The 20,247-nt window shown below is 47.1% G+C and overlaps 1 protein-coding gene across 1 annotated transcript in view; it reads right to left on the reverse strand.

The window, feature by feature from the left end:
- The window catches only part of asap2a (ArfGAP with SH3 domain, ankyrin repeat and PH domain 2a), a gene marked incomplete at both ends in the record, with an annotated part of 88,039 nt that overhangs the window by 59,043 nt on the left and 8,749 nt on the right, over window positions 1-20,247 (reverse strand). Inside the window, one exon of the mRNA XM_080547542.1 lies at window positions 2,311-2,383. Within this exon, the coding sequence (XP_080403668.1) occupies window positions 2,311-2,383 (73 nt within the window). The remainder of the gene's footprint in view (window positions 1-2,310; window positions 2,384-20,247) is intronic.

Here is a 20,247-nt window from a genome sequence, read left to right on the forward strand (position 1 = left end):
TTCTGAAAGGGATGAGAACCCGATTGTTTCAGCTTCTCCCAGGGAGAAAGTGGTAGAGTTACCATCCTCCCCGAGTCCTACCATACCATCCGCTGACAGCCTATCTCTGCCTGTAACCGGCGAGCGATTGCGTGTCGCTCAAGTAGCTGATCAGTCATTAAACAAATGTTTTTTACATGCAGCTAGTGAGGAATCTGAAATAGGGGGCAACGTAGTTTATTTCCTTAACGATGGGATATTAATGCGTAAATGGTCTCCTCCTAATGCAAATGGTTGTGAGTGGAATACTGTAAAACAAGTGGTTGTGCCTGTGGGTTATAGACAACAGGTGTTATCTGTAGCACATGAGAGCCAGTGGTCAGGACATTTAGGTATAACTAAAACTTATCAGCTGATATTGAAACATTTCTTTTGGCCCGGACTGAAGGCGGATGTTGCCAAGCACTGCCGCTGTTGCCATACTTGTCAGATGGCGGGTAAGCCTAATCAATCCATTCCACCCGCACCATTGCATCCCATTCCTGCTATAGGGGAGCCATTTGAACGTGTAATAATTGATTGTGTTGGACCTTTGCCTAGGACTAAAAGTGGAAGTCAGTATTTGCTCACTATTATGTGCGCTGCTACTCGTTTTCCCGATCGAAGCTGTTCCGTTGCGTAACATATCAGCCAGCTCAGTGGTGAAAGCTTTAACAACGTTTTTTTCCACATTCGGTCTTCCTCTTGTTATACAATCTGACCAGGGCACTAACTTTCAGTCTAAGCTTTTCAAACAAGCCCTAAGAACGTTAGGGGTACGATGTCACGCCAGAAGCCTACATGCTTGCACTGTTCAATAAAATGTTATACATCTAGACATTGTGGTATTTCTTTATATACGTATCCCAGCCTGCCTATTGTTTCTCAATAAACAGTTATGTTCTCCTCATTGTCATACTCCCGAGTCTGATTAAGTATGATTTGACAGGCAGCTAAACGAAATGCCTTCCCAACCAGCGAGACCTGGTTATAGAAATGATGTTGTTTTATTGATAAAAAAAGGGTAAAACTGGAAAGAGAAAATAGAAAACTCACATTAATCCCAAACAATTTAACAAACTTCAGTTAACGTAATGTGGAGTCTGTTCATTGATCGATGCTGTCTGTTCAGTTCCCAGTGAGGCGCCCGTTCAGCGCTGGACATAATGGCATAGCGCGCATGCGAATCATGTTATATTATTATATATTATATAGCTCGCATCTAATCGTATCGGATGAGAAATAGATATTAAATGGCATATATAGGCCGCTACACAACAGTAATCACCGCGACAAACAGCTATATTAGATTTGAAAAAAAAAAAATGTTTTATTATATTTTAATATGATGACCGGAATATATCACGTTTGTCCGGTAAATCGGAATCTTCCCGGACACGATGTCCGGCGGCAATTTTTTCTAACGGAAACCCTGATGCAAACGTGTCATTTCACACTGCGGCCTCACACGCTGTACCGGCAGGGCAGCGGCTGAACACAGACGCAGTACCTGCGATCTCAGACGCCGTATCGGGAAGGATAGCCGCTAAATAATCTAAAAATATCACAGTCGGAGCTGACGTCTTGAAATATTCATACGTGCAGTCGCTACCTGGGATAATCTGCGACCTTAATCCTGTATCGTAGGATTATGGGTTATACAAAGTGCAGAGGTTTATCTCTCTGAGAGACAAAAACACTTATCTATATCTTTTTATTCAGTCTATTATCTTGTTAATCTATTTATTTTTATATCTATTCTTGTCTTTTTTTTCTTTCTTACTATCCTCTTGCTGTACTTTTCAGTGCTGTATGTAAAGCACCTTGAATCGTCCCTGTTATATGAAATGTGCTCTACAAATGAACTGGCCTTGTCTTACTCTCCTCCGAACCCTCCATTCCTGCTCTCCTCCCATCCCTCCATCCCTGCTCTCCTCCCATCCCTCCATCCCTGCTCTCCTCCCATCCCTCCATCCCTGCTCTCCTCCCATCCCTCCATCCCTGCTCTCCTCCATCCCTCCATCCCTGCTCTCCTCCATCCCTCCATCCCTGCTCTCCTCCATCCCTCCATCCCTGCTCTCCTCCATCCCTCTATCCCTGCTCTCCTCCATCCCTCCATCCCTGCTCTCCTCCATCCCTCCATTCCGCTCGCTCTGCAGAGAGCAGACGTGGCGTTAACCTCTCCTGACCTCTCTAAGCCTAGACAGTGAGACGTTCTGTCCTGGCTGGTCTGGTGAGATGTACTGTACTGGCCCGGTCTGGCCCAGTGAGACTATTGTAGTTGTGACTCACCCAGACCGGAGGTGTAGATGGCCTTCACTGACTTCTTCATCTTGTACAGCACGCTGCGGTCCACATCCAACGCCTGGAGGGAGGGAGGGAGAGAGAGAGAGAGAGAGAGAGAGAGAGAGAGAGAGAGAGAGAGAGAGAGAGAGAGAGAGAGAGAGAGAGACAGAGAGAGAGAGGGGGGGGGGGGGGGAACCGGAGAGAGAGAGAGAGAGAGAGAGGGGAGGGAGGAAGAGAGAAAGAAAGAGGGGGGAGGGGGGGGGAACCGGAGAGAGAGAGAGAGAGAGAGAGGAAGGAAGTTTCATTATGGCGAGTAAAAAAAAAAATCGTTCACAATGAAACCCATACGTGTACAAATAGCTTTCGTTTCGAAATGCAATTTTTTTTTTAAACGTCTGATTTGTTTCCAAGGTTGACATTGGACCCGGAGCAGGCCATGTCTCTGGCTACTGTTGTGTCCTCAAACTTTATCTTTTGCCAGACAGACAGACAGACAGACAGACAGACAGAGGGTTCTCTCCTCCCTGGCGGTGGCTACAGTCATCTGGTGCCCTGGGCCGCTGTGTGTGTGTGTGTGTGTGTGTGTGTGTGTGTGTGTGTGTGTGTGTGTGTGTGCGTGCGCATGCGCGTGTGCACTTGTGTCTGTGGGTAGCAGGGTGTGTGCATGTGTGTGTGTGTGTGTGTGTGTCTGCTGCAGCAGCCTCCAGCCTCTCCTGCAGGTGATCATTATTCAGGGCGAGGCTATAAATAGGACGGGACAACACACAACACACTGCCCAGGGACGACACACTAGCCAGTCTGTCGGGGGGGACAGAAGGCCTCCGTCCGTGCAGACAGCGCGCGGGGGGGGGGGGGGGCGCCTGTCTCCTGTAAACTGAGCCTGGGGGGGCAGGTGAGACACTGACGCGGGGGAGGTGGGCGCTCTGCGCGTTGCTGCCTCACATCCAGCAAAGAGCTCCCGCTACACATACCAGGTGTACGCCCTCACACAGACGCTACACGTACCAGGTGTACACCCTCACGCAGACGCTACACGTACCAGGTGTACACCCTCACGCAGACGCTACACGCAGGGCTCTACAGTGCGACCATTTCACTCGCATTTGCGACTAAAAATACATCTGTGCGACTAGAGAAATAAATTCACGAGCACACGTGCGAGTACAGATTTTTTTTTTTTTTTTTTTTAAATTCTAAAAATAAATCTGCGCGAACCGTGTGGCCACATTTTAAGCCGTCAGCCAGCCCGCTACGACCACGGGAAGTCATGTTAAAAGTGAAGTTACTACTGTTAAACTGGCGCTAAGCTAACATCGCTAATCGCTAACTCCCTTTTGGGCCTTAAAGAGACAAGCGCCCTTTTCTCATCTCAAGCTTCATTAGCTTCATTAGCTCACCACATCTACAGATTTGGTCCCACACACTCCAGATTTGAACCCAAGGTTACAACCAGGGTTAACTACCCAGGGTAGAAAGTAGAAAGCTCTCAGACCTTCAGAACCCATTGAAAGTAGTGGAGGTACTCCAGAAGTCCAAATGCATCTCTAATCCTAGGAAACCCTAGGAAGCAAGTTGCCTAATGGCATGAAAATGCAACATGTTGTACTTGAGTGTGGCAGAGAGGTGGGACCCCCGGGGATGGTGGTGTGCTAACAGCTAGCCGCCGCAGAGGCACCGTGCTGGGCTGGCCACCTCCACATGTCACCACCCCGGGCAGCATGGGGCTGGGGACTGGTCATCTGGATGTGGGGTAGTTTAATACCCCTAGATGTGGAGTTGTCTGGCCACCGTGTGTGACTGATGTAGCCTGACCCAGCAGCAGGGAGGTGGGCAGCATGGAGACAGACCTCTGCATGGCCTGGCTGGGCTGCTAGCTGACAGACCTAGCCCTAAAGCCTGGCTGGGCTGCTAGCTGCTAGCTGACAGGCATGACATGGATGAATGAATGAACATGCTGCTAACCAGGAGAACTTGACACAGCTAGTTACCATAATACAATGCCATCAACTCTGCGTCTAGTAGGGCTGTAGGCATGGGCCAATGTGTGATTTTGGTGCAAAAATTGCAAAATCACTAATAAAAATGTGTTATAATTACATTTTTCACTGTGCTCCTAAATTTCTTTGTGTGCCCCTAACATTTTTCATTTAGGAGCACATGTGCTCCTAGTGAAAAAGGTTAGCGTAGAGCCCTGACACGTACCAGGTGTACGCCCTCACACAGACGCTACACGTACTAGGTGTACGCCCTCACGCAGACGCTACAGGTACCAGGTGTACGCCCTCACACAGACGCTACACGTACTAGGTGTACGCCCTCACAGACGCTACACGTACCAGGTGTACGCCCTCACACAGACGCTACACGTACTAGGTGTACACCCTCACGCAGACGCTACACGTACCAGGTGTACGCCCTCACACAGACGCTACACGTACCAGGTGTACACCCTCACGCAGACGCTACACGTACCAGGTGTACGCCCTCACACAGACGCTACACGTACTAGGTGTACACCCTCACGCAGACGCTACACGTACCAGGTGTACGCCCTCACACAGACGCTACACGTACTAGGTGTACACCCACGCAGACGCTACACATACCAGGTGTATGCCCTCACACAGACGCTACACGTACCAGGTGTACGCCCTCATGCAGACGCACGTGGAGCCGCCTACACAGCGTGCACAAGCACGCGCACGTTAACATATAAACCTGGGGTACTACAACACTTCAGAGTTGCGTATTATGAAGAACAATTTCTTTTAATTGTTGAAAATACTTTTTTAATTTACGAGGTTCCACGGTTACCGACTTGTCCCCCCCCCCCCCTTTCACTAGCTGCCGTCACTATACACGTGGGGGGCGCTTGGTGGCGTAGGACGCTAAGGCGTCAGCCATGTCATCGCAGGGTCCCCCTGGTTCGATTCCGGGCCGTCTCCATACGCACTCAGCCCATAGAGTCATACTAACATACACATCATGCTAACACACACATCATGCTAACACACACACATCATGCTAAGACACACGTGTGAACCCCCCACCCCACACACACACACACACACTCTGACTGACTCACCCCCCCCCCCCCATTCTGACTGACTCACATTCTGAAAACAAGGGCCTCCATTCACCTGGCACAGGGCCTCCATTCACTTTCCGCACACGCACACGCACACGCACACGCACACGCACACGCACACGCACACGCACACGCACACACACACACACACACACACACACACACACACACACACACACACACACACACACACACACACACACACACACCCAGTTGCCATGACTTGGGAGTATCTAAATCTGTGTTACATTGAAACTGGTCTCTGTGATGTGTTCCCCCCTAGGGTGTGCCCTTCAGTAGCCTGCTGGAAGAACTGCTCTGAGCTCTGTTTTGGTCTGGGATTGGATTTCACAGAGTGGGCGATAGAGCTGTGGAGAGCCGACAATGTGCTTATTCATGTTTGTCAGGCTGGGGTGGCCCGGGCCTCTCAAACACACACACACAGACACAGACAAGGCAGGTGTAAGCTGTCCATCTACACTGATTCAGCACCGATAACCCACGATGAAACAGAGCATACAAAGACGTCATCATCGCCCACACTTATTTTTTTTTAAATCTATATGTGAAGTGTGTTATGTGAACCTGTGTGAAACTTTTTAAACTCAGAACCAACTTGAAACGTATTGGCCTGTAGGTTCAACTCTGTATTTTGTCAAATATACAAGTTGTAAAGAGAAAGAAGATGAACCCCTCCAAAAACATGTTGACACACAAACGACAGCGGCCGCCTGACCTCGAGGACACAGGCTGTCCCCTCCCCATCCCTCGAGTTCTGCCCTCCTGCATTCCCGTCAACCTCTCTCTCTGTAAACAGCCTCTCTCTCTTTATTATTTTCAGCTGTATTAAGTTTACTGTACAGTGTAGTATGTATATTGTAGAGATGCTCCGATCAGGGTTTTTGGTGCCGATCACCGATCACCGATCACTGGAATCAGTGATCTGCCGATCCGATATCACCGATCACCGATCACAGCGTCGAAAATGGCAATTGAAGCATTCTATTTATTGTGTAGCATTATTTATGTTTTAAATTATTCTTAACACCATTGACATTGTATATTAAGTATTTAAATGAAATTAGGAGATGAGAAAGTATCATGAATTGACGACCATCTGTTTTATTGAATTCACAACCACCTGTAGCTTACTTCAGGAAAAACAAATAAAATGTGAAAATAAAAATCATAATAAATAAAATGTACACTGTCACATCAAATGTGCAACATTCCACTCGAATGAGAGGAACTAGGGGCTCTTAGAGAACTTGGAGCTTATACTGTAACTGTAGCTTTCCTGAGGAACAATAAACATACCCAAACTAAACTGCAACATAAACAGGCTATAGCCAAATATAAAATACTGTTTCAAGGCAGTCAGTTTCAAGTCATATTTAGGAGGAGATAAGACAGCAAGTCAGCAATAATCAATAAAACAAAAAAACAAAACATTGCACCTAAGGAGATTTCAGACTCAAACCTTACTTCTGATTAAGCAGCATCACTGGCAGATTAGCCTTGAGAAATACAAGCATCTCAGCGTTTTTGGCACTCAGCCTGTTCCTCTTATCATCTAAAATATGTCCTGCTGCTGAAAAGTCGCTCGCTATCTACACTTGTGCAAGGTGCACAGAGGAAGACCTAAAACTCACGCGCTAATAGTTGTTGTTGCTATGGGCCAAGTGACTTCCTGCTCGCGGGGTCACATGACGTCGGTGAACACTACCTACACTACGCTCGTGAAGTCGCGCTGGAACTCTGACCAGCACTCGTGGAACGCCTCTCGTCCAATCAAAGCACTCGGTCCCTTTATGACGTCGAGCCCAGTGTGCGCTTCGGCGCTCTCTGAGCGAATCGACGAACGCAGCAAATGCCGTATGATATTCGTGGTATTGAAAGACCTTGCGTGCGTTCCTCCCCGAGGTATTTCTTTTGAGCAGACATTACAAACGGCATATTTGTTGTCTCTTTCCGACACTGTGTAATATTTCCAGACTGGCGACGCCATTTTGTAAACTGATCGGTCATGTTTGATCGGCCGTTTTGAGAACTCCGATCAAAACCGATCAAGGCCATATCGGCCGATACCGATCGGCGCCGATCAGATCGGAGCATCACTAGTATATTGTGGTATGTAGATCCGCCTTCCCTTGTTCTGTTACCCATTTTGGTCTTGTTATGGTTGTGATGTTCTCAATGTTTTCAATTGGCAATGTGTGTTGTTGTTTGTCTCCTGTCTGTCTGTGTTCTGTCATGGTTGTGTCTTTTAGAGTTTCTCCTGTTATTATGTAATATGTATTGTTATTATGATGTATTATGTAGTGTTGTTAGGACCCCCTCGAAAACGAGATGGCACATCTCAAGGGGTTTTATCCTAATAAAATAAATGTAACACTAAACAATCTAGAAAGCCGTGCCCCATAAACGCTCATCGAACAGTCATGTCGATTCTGACGACTAGTCCGCCCGTCTCCTCTGAAGAAGAGAGAAAGGTAGGAGGAGAAAATAAAATACAGCAAAACCCTCTCATTGAGCCAAACACATTGACTCATCGTGAACGCAGACTCTAACAAGTTGGATACGCTCAGCTCCCTGTCTCCCAATGACTGAGTCATAGCACAGGCTTCACAGAGAAACCGTTCCAACACAAACCATTCACTGGGTTCGCTAGCTAACCAGGAAGCAAAAAAGAAACGTGTCGTGCTGGCCTGCTCTGATTTGGTCAAGGAGAGCTGCCCATTCACTATCCTCCTGTACATTTTTACATTTAAATGTTTTGCCATTTAGAAGATGCCTTTATACAAAGCTTCTTAAAACAAATACATTTGACTAAGTGAATCATCTATGCACCAGTCATAGCAGGAAAAAGTCATCTATGCTCAGGCCAGGGGCCATTGGCGGTCGTCATGCTAAAAGAAGGAGGAATTTCATTTTTTTGGTCTCAGGAGGGACAGTTAAGGTGTAGCCTGATGAGATGGGTCTTGAGTCTACGGCGGAGGATGGGGAGTGAGTCTGCAGTTCTGACAGCAGTGGGGAGCACGTTCTGTGCAGGACTGTACAGAAGGGCTCATCATACAGACACACAATCTCCATAGAAACTGTCTGTGCTCTGTCATCAGCTCCATAGACACTGTCTGGATTCATGAGCCAAAACAGAAAGTCCAGACCCCCCACACAACCAAGAGTTCTGCTTTCAACTACAATGGAGGCATTATTGGAGGCATTACTGGAGGCATTATTGGAGGCATTACTGGAGGCATTATTGGAGGCATTATTGGAGGCATAGGCCTACACGTTGGGGAAACTAACAGAGATAAATCCTGTTTCCCTTCGAGAACAACAGTACCCAGATCTCTCCTTTTAATGCGTAACCCGAGCTGTTCTGGAATGGGGGGAGTAAAGGAGGAGAATGTGCTTTCGTACTCCGTCCGACATCACCTTGGGCCTCTAGTGCACTTCCAGACGGGAGAACCGGAGAGGGTACTTAGTCGAAAAATGCCTGTTAAAAGCCTTTCTGCTGACATCGTGCCACAATAAGTGTAGGCTATTGACTATACCAGCGAGGGAGATCTCTCTCATCTCCATTGATTTCCAGCCCTACATTCTTCTCCTCTCTCTCCTTGAGGATGACACCCTCCAGGCAGTGATGGACAGAGAGCGTTATTAACCGCTGACGTGCGGAAGGACGAACCACCTCTAAATAGCTTTCCATCAATGAGGAATATCACTTTTCAGCTTCAGTACTTCAGGGCCGTTCTAACACAAAGGCTGAATGTTTCATATGGAATTAGTCGGGTCTGTGCTTCACCCCTCGCGGCTGTGATGTCAAACTGTTCAATGAACAGACACGGCTGCCAGAGGGTTGGTTCGCGGAAGAGCTCGAGTCCCGCAGCACTTACCCCAGCCAGGGAGCTCCCATTAAAGACCTCACCATACAAGAACCTTCAACAAGACATTACTAGGCAACCAGAGCTTACAAAGTCTGATAAAACGTTGGACAAGGTAAAGAGATTTGATCCCAATGAGAATTAACCTGGGTAAATACAGTGCCCTCCACAATTATCGGCAAAGATGAGTCAAAAGGGTTGTAAAAAAATAATTATTTCTTGATTACATGATTTTTTCTGATTGATCTCAAAATAAATTGACTTCAATTAAAGGTTGTAAAATGTTTCTTATTTTTTTTCAGTGAGACATTAAGCTAATTCACCAAAAGGCCAATAACTGTGGTGGGCAGCACTGTAAATGGTTAAATAAAAAAGACTAATGTACAGACTCAAGTGACGTGTGGTGTCAGCTACGGGTTCAAATCCAAAAGACTGGTAGGAACAGCTGTGCTTCTCTGGCGAGAACACTAGCGGCTTCCTCGACAGGGACAGGCCAAATGGAAAGAGGATTTATAGCGTTCTGTGAACATGCTGCTTTTGGCAGAAGGCCCTGTGTTTTCACAGAGGGCAGCCAAGTCAACGGTATGTCAGAGATAAAGGTGTTCTCTCACATTCAATCAGATGCACTGTGTAAAACGTCTGCTTTCTCACCAGTAGGCCTGTAACACTTATGAAATAACTGTCTAATTGGCAATTTAATTGTCTAATGGCAATCTTGACTGTGCTCCAACACGCTAGCTGGCTAACAACAAAGAACATGGCGTTAGCTAGATAGCTGCTCTGTATGTTAAACATGCTGATAGAACATGAACATGCTAAAAACACATAACTACACAACTAGATGACACACAATCCCTTTTTTCTTGATGAGGATACATGCTACATTTTATGTTAAAAAATACGTTTTATGATAATAAAGAGGCTTGGTTAACTTCATAGGTTGCTGTGTTATTACATTCTCTGGGTCACATAACAGTGATGAACAATTATATTGTTAATCGCAATTATTTCTGAGACAATTAATTGTACAGCAAAATGTGGAATTGTTCCAGGCCTACTCACCCGTCTCGTGGTGTTGCAATTGACAACTTGTTTTATGTTTTATTGGTTGTGTGGTTGGGCTCATACATGTTCTACAATGAATATCTAAGGGATGTTTGAAACCTTAATAAAGCTTTCAAGAAATGCACTGTGATCAAGGGATCTTTGAAGATTAGTCCGTTTTTTAAATGTATGGTCCTGATAATAACTCACTAACCCAACAGACACGTCTTAAAATAAGTCAGGTTTGCTATATTGAAGCTGAAGGATCATGGACAGTTTGCTGACAACACAATTGCATTGCTAATCGATCACCAACATCTACAGTTAGCACACTTGCGCACCCAGATTCTCAAATCAATCTCCCTAGTTGAAATTAGATGGACAACAGTGCTGTGACTGACCCAGAAGTCCATGCAGAATACCTCCACACTCACACACACAAAACACAGCACATCAACCAGAATCACGCCTCAGTGGACACTTTCAATCTGGAGAGAGTGCTCTGTCAGGAAACTGAGCGACAGGCGGGGCTATAAACCAAACCCAGCCCTCAATCTCTCTCTCTCACACACACACACACACACACACACACACACACACACACACACACACACACACACACACACACACACACACACACACACACCAGTGGCGTGTCCAGACCTTTTTCACTGGGGTGGCCCAGGTGGGGCACCTTGTTATGCATGGGTGGCACAATTTTGAGAATTTAACACTTAATTCCCTGCATTCTGGTGAATTTGTACACACCATTTTGTGCTTTTTATTACCATTTCTGTCTCCACTCCCCATTGTATACTTTAATTGGGCTACTAAGGTCATGTTCTTACATGAAAATCTGAATCATGACCCAGAGCAAGCGGATGAGTTTGCAACATTGTTGCATAAATTATTTCTGATTTGCGTTCTCACAGCCCTTTATGTAAACAAAGTAACATAGGCAATTGAAGCAACAGACGTGGTAGTTGATTGGTCAGGAAAATAGAAAACTGCCCGTTCGTCCCGCTCTTATCCAGATCAACACGCATGCGCTGTTGTTTTCCTATGGACAGCCTCATGCGTCGTTTCTAATCGGAGCGAAACCACCCTTTTCAAGCGCCGGAGCATTTGTTGGTTGTTTGCTCCGGGAGTGACTTCGAATGTGCGTTCTCACAGCTCCAAACAACGCAGAGCAAAGCAAATTTTATCCTAAACTCTGATTCCAAGTGAAGCAAAACGTTTTAACCACTAGCACAACACCGTAGCCTATATGTAGCTATGCAAAAGTCTAACGTTATTAATGGTACTCACATTTCTTCAGGAGCGCCAAGACCAGCACACCTCACCGCTGATCAAAAATGTGTTCTGTTCAAAAAGTTCGTCTCGTGGCGCGAAGTGGCCTCTGCTCTGAGTGACTAGGCAGTAGGGGTGCAACGGTTCAGTTGGCCCACGGTTCGGTACGGTTCGGTATTTTGGGTCACGGTTTTCGGTACGGTTCGGTTCAGAAACAAATGCTACTATTTATTTACAAACTGTTACTTTACTTTATTTTGCTTATACATAATATGGAACTTTAACATACACATGTATATGTTATGTATATAATGTATATATAATTGTATATAAACAAAAAACACTTTCAAATGTCCAAAAATAAATAAACACTTTCGAAAGTAAAAGTGCACTTTAGCCTTGACAGCTGGTAGCCCGTATACAAACAGGAGGAAAACAAATTCACACTACAAAAGTAACACTTTCCACATAGCGTTCCAACATGTCATGTGTTGTATTCCAACGAGTTGCGACATCGTGGATTAATTTGTGTTTTGGTAAGTCTAACATATCTTGTTTAATTGTCAGAATATGGTGGGCTGTGGTGCTTTTGTTGAAGAAAGTGACTGCATGTCTGATCTTACCCAGGAGGCGGGACACCGGGGTTATTGCCACCGCCTTCTTGGCGGCGAGATTTACGACGTGCGCAAAGCAGCCGATCTGTGGCCCCAGTCCACCAGCTTCATGGATCGCATTTACGATATTTGCTGCGTTGTCTGTTGTTACGGGAATTGTTATGTTTGGCCTCTCCAACTTCCACTCAGTCACTGCATTTGTTAGTTCCTCTGCCAGGTGCGCGCTGGTATGGCTTTCGTATAGTGGACGAGTTTGCAGTACTGCGCTCTGCATCTCCCAATCCGGTGACATGTAGTGGACCGTGACAGTGAGGTAACTCTCCGTTGCCCGGGAGGTCCAACCCTCCGTAGTCAGTGCAAAGCTCTGTGTTTTTGCCAAATCGTCTTCAATGCCTCTGCGCGTTGTTTGGTAAATACCGGGGATTATTTTGGTGCTGAATGATGTACGGGAGGGGACACTGTAACGGGGCTCGAGAGTTTTTATCAGATTTCGAAAACCCAAATCTCCAACCACCGAAAAGGGCTGCAAATCCTTTGCAATGAACATCCCCACTGCATTGGTTATTTTTTTGTGTTTCTCTGAAGTGGTAGTGTACGTCTGTCCGAACGCATCAGAGAGAGACTGCTGTCTGCTCACTGACGCTACCTGACTGGCTTTCCTGCTCCCAGTCAGTGTTATCGTTGAGTGGTAGCGGCGAATATGCTGGTTCATGTTAGAGGTGCAACCATTTGCATATGGCACACGCTTTAAGCAGAGCTTGCAGACAGTAATATTTCTGTCCACTGTTTTCCCCCCCTTATTGTCGTATTCAACGGGAAAAGCGAATTGACCCCACACCGCAGACTTGTAGGAATCCGGGGCTTCCTCAAACTGTTGCCGTGCTCTCAGAGCTAATTTACGAACGCAGCCAAATCGCAGCATAAACCGAAAACCGTCACGGTTCACTAGTGAATTGAGCCGTGGAACGCAAACCGTACCGTCCGTAAAAAAACCGAGAACCGTTGCACCCCTACTAGGCAGATAGCCAATCAATCAGGGTGGCACCTAGGGTGGCCAATCAGATTTCAGGGGTGGCACGAGCCACCCCTGGCCCCCCCCTGGACACGCCCCTGACACACACACACAATTACATTACAGTCTCTCACACACACACACACACGCGCCTTTTCACTCTCACTGAGGTATTGAGGTCTCAACACCTGACTGTTCACCAAGAACGAGGCCACTCTTGTGTGCTCGTCTTAGTGTTTGAAGTCGCCGTAGTCGAGGCTTTTAGGCAACCCTGAACAAGAGGGGATTTTTCCACCTCTGGCCAGAGCCTCTTAGAAAGACATCATCAAAAAACACATGTATGCACACTCAGCATGTCTTTATATATAGCGGTGGATCAACATTAAAAAACAAACAGTAAGGAGACGTTGTCCGATCCGTGGAAGTCCGCTGGCCCTGACGCTCACATTAAGGAGAGTCTTTACTGCATGACATCACCGGGCAGCCGCCATCTGGCTCTGTCCAATCTGGGGACTGCGACACCGCTGGGTGTGCAGGGGTCATCGGCGGGGTGATGTCGACACTCTACACTTCCTGGGACTCGGGGGGGGGGGGGGGGCTCGAGGGGGGCTCGGGTTTCAGAGCTCCTCGTCGACTTAAGATACTGTAGTAGATGTGCTCTGACAGAGACAGGTTCTGGATAGATCCCCAATCCACCTTTACAGGAAGCAGCAAGCGTGGGTGTCAGATGACCAACACAGAAAGGCTTGTAAGCCTACACGAAAAGCATGGCAGCCAGATGCTGCAAGCCTTGAACCCCCCCCCCTCCCCGCCCCCGAAGAAATGTGTGTTTCCTGGGTGGAATTCGTTTCTGGGTTTTTTTTCCTTCAAAGACAACTTTAAAATATGCTTTCAGTGGTAATACTAAGATCATTTTACCAGACGGTTTCAGCCAATGAACAGAATTAGATATTGCGGATTACACCAACGCTACTGACTCAAGTCTTCAACGTGATATTCTGGCTCTTAGAAACCCAAAAACGACCAATCTTATTCTAAGGATTTACAAGCAGCCCCATGACCATAAACCCCCATGACCATATTGGAAACCCATTTTCCACCGACCACACTCTCACATCCTCTCTGGCAGTGCTAACCGTACTCCACTTCCGCCACGGCTGTCTCCGCTAGCACCGGGTTAGCGCCAGCTCCGACCATAGACTGCGGTTCCAAACAGCCCGCCGTCCATTAGCCCAGGAATGGCTGACCCATGTCCAACTCACTACCCACATTCGCTGGCTGTCTGGGAGAAGCTAAGTGGGCTCAGCTCAGAGCGAGGCTGGGGCCAGGGCTGGGGTTAGACTCACTACTGGGGGGTCGGGGTTGGGTGTTAGTGTAAGTACTAGGGGTAGGCGTCGGGGTTAGGGTAAGTGCTAGTTGGGGCTGGGGGGCTGGCAGGCCTCATACTTAAAGCACTTGCATTCTGCATTAGCTGAGGCCTTTCTCCAACCCCGAAAACAAGGAAGGGGGAATTAGCAAGTAGGAGTCATTCATATTTCATGAGCTTTTCATAGCACATCCATTGTCCGGTGTCCTGGTGGGTTTAGAGGACATTTCAATGGCCCTTTCTTCTTCGGCGACATGTGAAAAGAAAGAGAGGGGAAGGTCTTGAAACAACAACAGAGTGTGATTTGTTCAAACTCCTTTCCATATGAGAGAATCATGTATTTTTAGGCTCCACTAACAGTCGAGCGAAGTGAAAAAGAGCCCCTCTGTCAAAGCTCACTGAAACATCTCCCAGGGTCAGAGGTCATCATCACTATCTATGTACGGTCATGGACAGAGATATTGGCACCCCTGGGCTCCTGTCAGATAACGCACCGCCGGTAGGGATGTGCAAGAAACTCATTCATGGTTACAGGAAGCTATTGATTTCAGTTATTGTGCTACCAAAATATTGAGTCAAATATTGAATACAGAGCCAATGTTTTTGTCCATGACTGGAGTTGGAATTGGTGTTGGGAATGGAGGATAGACGTGTTGACGACCTGAGAGAGAGAGAGAGAGAGAGAGAGAGAGAGAGAGAGAGAGAGAGAGAGAGAGAGAGAGAGAGAGACAGACAGACAGACAGACAGAGACAGAGAGAGAGAGAGAGACAGAGACAGAGACAGAGACAGAGACAGAGACAGAGAGACAGACAGAGAGAGAGACAGAGAGAGAGAGAGAGAGAGACAGAGACAGAGACAGAGAGAGAGAGAGAGAGAGAGAGAGAGACAGAGAGACAGAGAGAGACAGAGACAGAGACAGAGAGAGAGAGAGACAGAAAGAGAGACAGAGGGAGAGAGAGAGAGAGAGAGAGAGAGAGAGAGAGAGAGAGAGAGAGAGAGAGAGAGAGGGGGGAACAGACAGAGGGCAAGGGAGACCAGGCTGTATTAGCCGCTGGAGCCTTCCATCTCCCGCTCCTGAGAATAAAGACATTCCTGGATGATTGGATGTTGGGGTGGCTGGGACAACCCCCTGCCTTATTGTTCAGAGAACTATTTAATGATGACAGCACGTCTAGCAGCCGAGACTCCACCCTGTTTAACCTCCGGCCAACCCCCCCCCCTCCCCCCTCCTCACCCCCCAAACATTTCTCCACAACTCCCCACTCAGAGAAAACAAAGCAGTTGTGTGGGGTCGTCACTTTTTTTAAATCGACGTCGCTTCTCTCCCAGTCTGGGTGCAGTCGGCCTCCGTCGTCTCGACACCTCTTTGAACTGCTGAGGACCATGGGAAGGAGGAGGACCCCCACCAAACACACGTCTGTTTCCCGTCTGGTGTCACTTTATCTCACACGCACGCGCGCACGCGCACCCCACCCCCCCCCATCAGAGTCATCCAAGCGAACAGTCTGACATGCGTTGGAGCCGTGCCGCGGGGGGGCCTGGGGTTATAATGATTTAATTCATTTGGGGAGGGGGGTTGCTGACTCTAATCCAAGTGTTACTGAGGCACCAGATGCTAGAGTTAAAGCAAACAAACAAAGAGAAATAGGAACTCAGTGCAGCGACGGTTTATTTGACACCACAGAAACAGGAGGAAATCCCTTCTGCCATGGGAATGTCCGACCGCCCCCCCCACCCTCCTCATACAAACAAGGTTATTAATGCCTTGGACAGAAAGCAGCACTGTGCTGCCGTTTGAGGATCAATCCGAGGCACTTGACTCTGTCGACCATGAGCTGCTGCTGGGCAGACTCAGTGATGTTGTCATGGTGACATGGCTGTAGAGTGATGTTGTCATGGTAACATGGCTGTAGAGTGATGTTGGTATGGGTGACATGGCTGTAGAGTGGTTCAGTGATGTTGTCATGGTGACATGGCTGTAGAGTGATATTGGTATGGGTGACATGGCTGTAGAGTGATATTGGTATGGGTGACATGGCTGTAGAGTGATGTTGTCATGGTGACATGGCTGTAGAGTGATGTTGTCATGGTGACATGGCTGTAGAGTGATGTTGTCATGGTGACATGGCTGTAGAGCGATATTGGTATGGGTGACATGGCTGTAGAGTGATGTTGTCATGGTGACATGGCTGTAGAGTGATGTTGGTATGGTGACATGGCTGTAGAGTGATGTTGTCATGGTGACATGGCTGTAGAGTGATGTTGGTATGGGTGACATGTCTGTAGAGTGGTTCAGTGATGTTGTCATGGTGACATGGCTGTAGAGTGGTTCAGTGATGTTGGTATCGGAACTACTTTGCAGATAGAACCCAGTGTGTATATACAGATGGTCACAAGCAATGCTTCATGGAGATCTCTAAGGGAGTCCCCGAAGGCTCAATTCTAGCCCCTGTCTTGTTTACTATCTTTATGAATAACATTGGGAAGGACATGCTTACAGCTAAAGTGCATCTATGCAGACGACACAATAGCTTACTCAGTAGCCTCTTCCCTGAGCCAGTCTTTTGATGCGATCCAGACTGCCTTTAAACAGCTGCAGGCCTCATTATAATGGTCTAAAGTTGCTTCTCAATGCTAAGAAAACTTTATCTTTTCCAGAGCTCCCAGATCTTAGATAATGTTTACATTCACACCTTAGGAGGGGACTCAATTGAAAGAGTGTCATCTTATAAGTACTTGGGTATTTGTTCAGGCTACTTTCTTAAGTGTTCTAGATTATGGGGACATTATATACATGCATGGTGCATCCTTCGCTGCCTAGACTCTGTGTATCATACCTATGAAACATAGATATGATACACAGAGTCTAGGCAGCGAAGGAGGCAGCTACGTTTCATATCCAACTCATAGTCCCGTACACATCACTGTGTACTATATTATCTGGTTTCCTGGTCTTCATTAAGCCTAAGAAGCCGGCATCGCTGGTATATATTTATTTACAAAGCTGTACTGGGCAAACCCCCCTCATATCTCTGTAACCTCATATCCCTCACCAACAGCTGTTAGGATTTTCGCTCCACTAGATGGTTGCTCTACCCCGTTAGCCAGGATTCGCTTGCAACTTGGCAGAGCAGCTTTCTCTTATGTTGCGCCCTGGTCATGGAATAACCTCCAGAACATACTACAGCTTCATCATCGTGTCTCCCTGGGAGAGTTCAAAGCTCTGATAGAGAATTGTGTGACAGAAGAGTGCAATTTCTACTCCTAAGATGAATTTTATAATTCATTCAATCTCAAGGGTTAAATGAAGGTTAAATAAAATATAGAAACCACACCCCTCCTGCACTGCGCACACACACACACACACACACACACACACACACACACACACACACACACACACACACACACACACTCTCCCTTTTCATTAGTGTTGTTCCGATACCATTTTTTGATCCCGATACCGATACCGATACCTGACCGTGCAGTACTTGCCGATACCGAGTACCGATCCGATACCGGTTTTTGAAAAGGAAAAAAAAAAAAAAAAAAAAAAAAAAATTTGGAGCCGCATACTCACCTCGATGTAAAATTATTGCTAACACTTAGTCTGGCACTGCTCAAAACCTTTGTAAAACAGGAAAAAATACCAACAGAGAGTGAATACTATAGAACTTTTTTTTATTGTCTACCTGGTATGGTGACAAGAAAATCAACCCCTTATAAAACCTGAAATGTGGCTCTCACAGATGCCAATCAGTGCAATATCCATTTAAGATATAAAACAGTCGTAGTAGTAGTGCAACAGCAAGTGAACATTTACAAACAAAATAACTTTAGTACTTAAAAAAAAAAAAAAAAAAAAAAAAAAAAATCGGATTTTTTTTTTGTTAGTACTCGCCGATACCGATACCAGCATTTTTGTGCGTATCGGTGGCCATGCCGATACTAGTATCGGTATCGGAACAACACTACTTTTCATTCAGACTAACAAACAACACTTTCTCTAGGTCTCTCCACAAAGGAGGCTGGCAGCCGTCTGGCCCCATGCTCACGCTCCGCCAGGTCAGCTGACCCAGTCCAGGTTACAGCAGCAGATATCAGGTCAGCTGACCCAGTCCAGGTTACAGCAGCAGATTTCAGGTCAGCTGACCCAGTCCGGGTTCAGCAGCAGACACGTGGCACCAGCGGAACACAATTACCTCAGGAGGAGACACACCAATGAAAGCTGGGACTCATTTAAAACATATAACTGGCCGTGTGTAAGTGCACACATACACAAACACACGCGCATGCACACACTTCCCCTCCATCTGTAGTTCAAGAGCACTCCTGAGAGCGCATGTGAGCAGGCAGGAGAGCGAGGCAGCCGACCCTGTGGTAAAGATAGTCCAACAGAACAGAACTGAGCTTGTCTACGACGAAACACAACTGATGAGAATGAGCCCCAAATAGATCTGCCGCTTGAATGGACTGGGCCTACTTTCGTACTGACAGACAAAAATAAAAAGGCTTACTTCTTGCCTGTGTCTATATATGCCGTAGGCCTACACACTGGGGAAAAAAATCTGGGTTGAAAATAAAACAAAAACCCTTTCAAGTGCTTGATTCACAAGTTTGGAAATTTCGAGCGACTCAAAGTAAATATTTGAATAGGCCTGCGTGCCGTTAAGGAGACCGTTAACGTGCGGTGGCTCCAGTGTTCGACACAGAACAGTAACACATTGCAGTTAGCCCGGGGGAGTGTGGAGAGCTCAGAGACTCGGCGTCCTCACTGGGCATGTCACAGGCCAGAGGAGGGCTGGAAGAAGCGCTGCGGAGGAAGAGGAGAGCGTCGAGAGGACAAACTGCTCTCTCTCTCTCTCCTGTGAGAGTCACGAGACCAGCCCCTGCAGCTTCTGACCAGAGTCCGGCGTAAACGCTCACACGCACACACACACAGCCTGCAACCGAAAAGCCCAAGACAACGCAGCGAAAAGCTCCACATGAGAACGCTTCAAAAAGGTAGACAGAAACCGTACGTTGGTTAATGAGCACACAACTCTCTTTAACACGCAACTACCTGGCGCTGAGAAGTATTGTCCTTACTGCCAGTTATTCAAACAAACTATTATCGCCCAGAACTGGGTAGTGTTAGAACTCTGGGACGCTTGCTGTTTTTACTGCTCCTTGGTGAGAACTACAAAGGACACCCTTGGACCTGAACACTCACCACCTGCCAGTGCTCACACACTCACACTCCGGTGAAGACATTAAAACTGGGGTACTTAAACTGCTAAAGAAAACAAACCTTGGTTTGAAAGAGAGAGCCAGACAGTCCCCTTACCCCTGGTGTAGCTATGGCTAGGCTAGGCTACATCAATGGAAGTTTTTTTTCCCCCCATTTGTGTCTGGTAAAAACAGCTTGTCACCTGACTGACCCGCTGCCTGGCTGTTGACCACTTCAAAGCCGTGGACGGTTCCCTTTGTGTTATTCAGTGGGGGGGTTAGAACATCATGGGCCACTTTGGACATCTGACGACCAATGTCAAGTCTCTCGCCACCACAGAACTGGCATCTCCTCACGTTATCAACAAACCCGGGTGGCAGTAGCACAGGAGGTCTAATGATCGCAAGGTTGGCAGTTTGGCGGGCCGGCTG

This window comes from Nansenia antarctica, assembly GCF_963989245.1.
Source record: "Nansenia antarctica genome assembly, chromosome: 1".
Lineage (NCBI taxonomy): Eukaryota > Metazoa > Chordata > Actinopteri > Argentiniformes > Microstomatidae > Nansenia > Nansenia antarctica.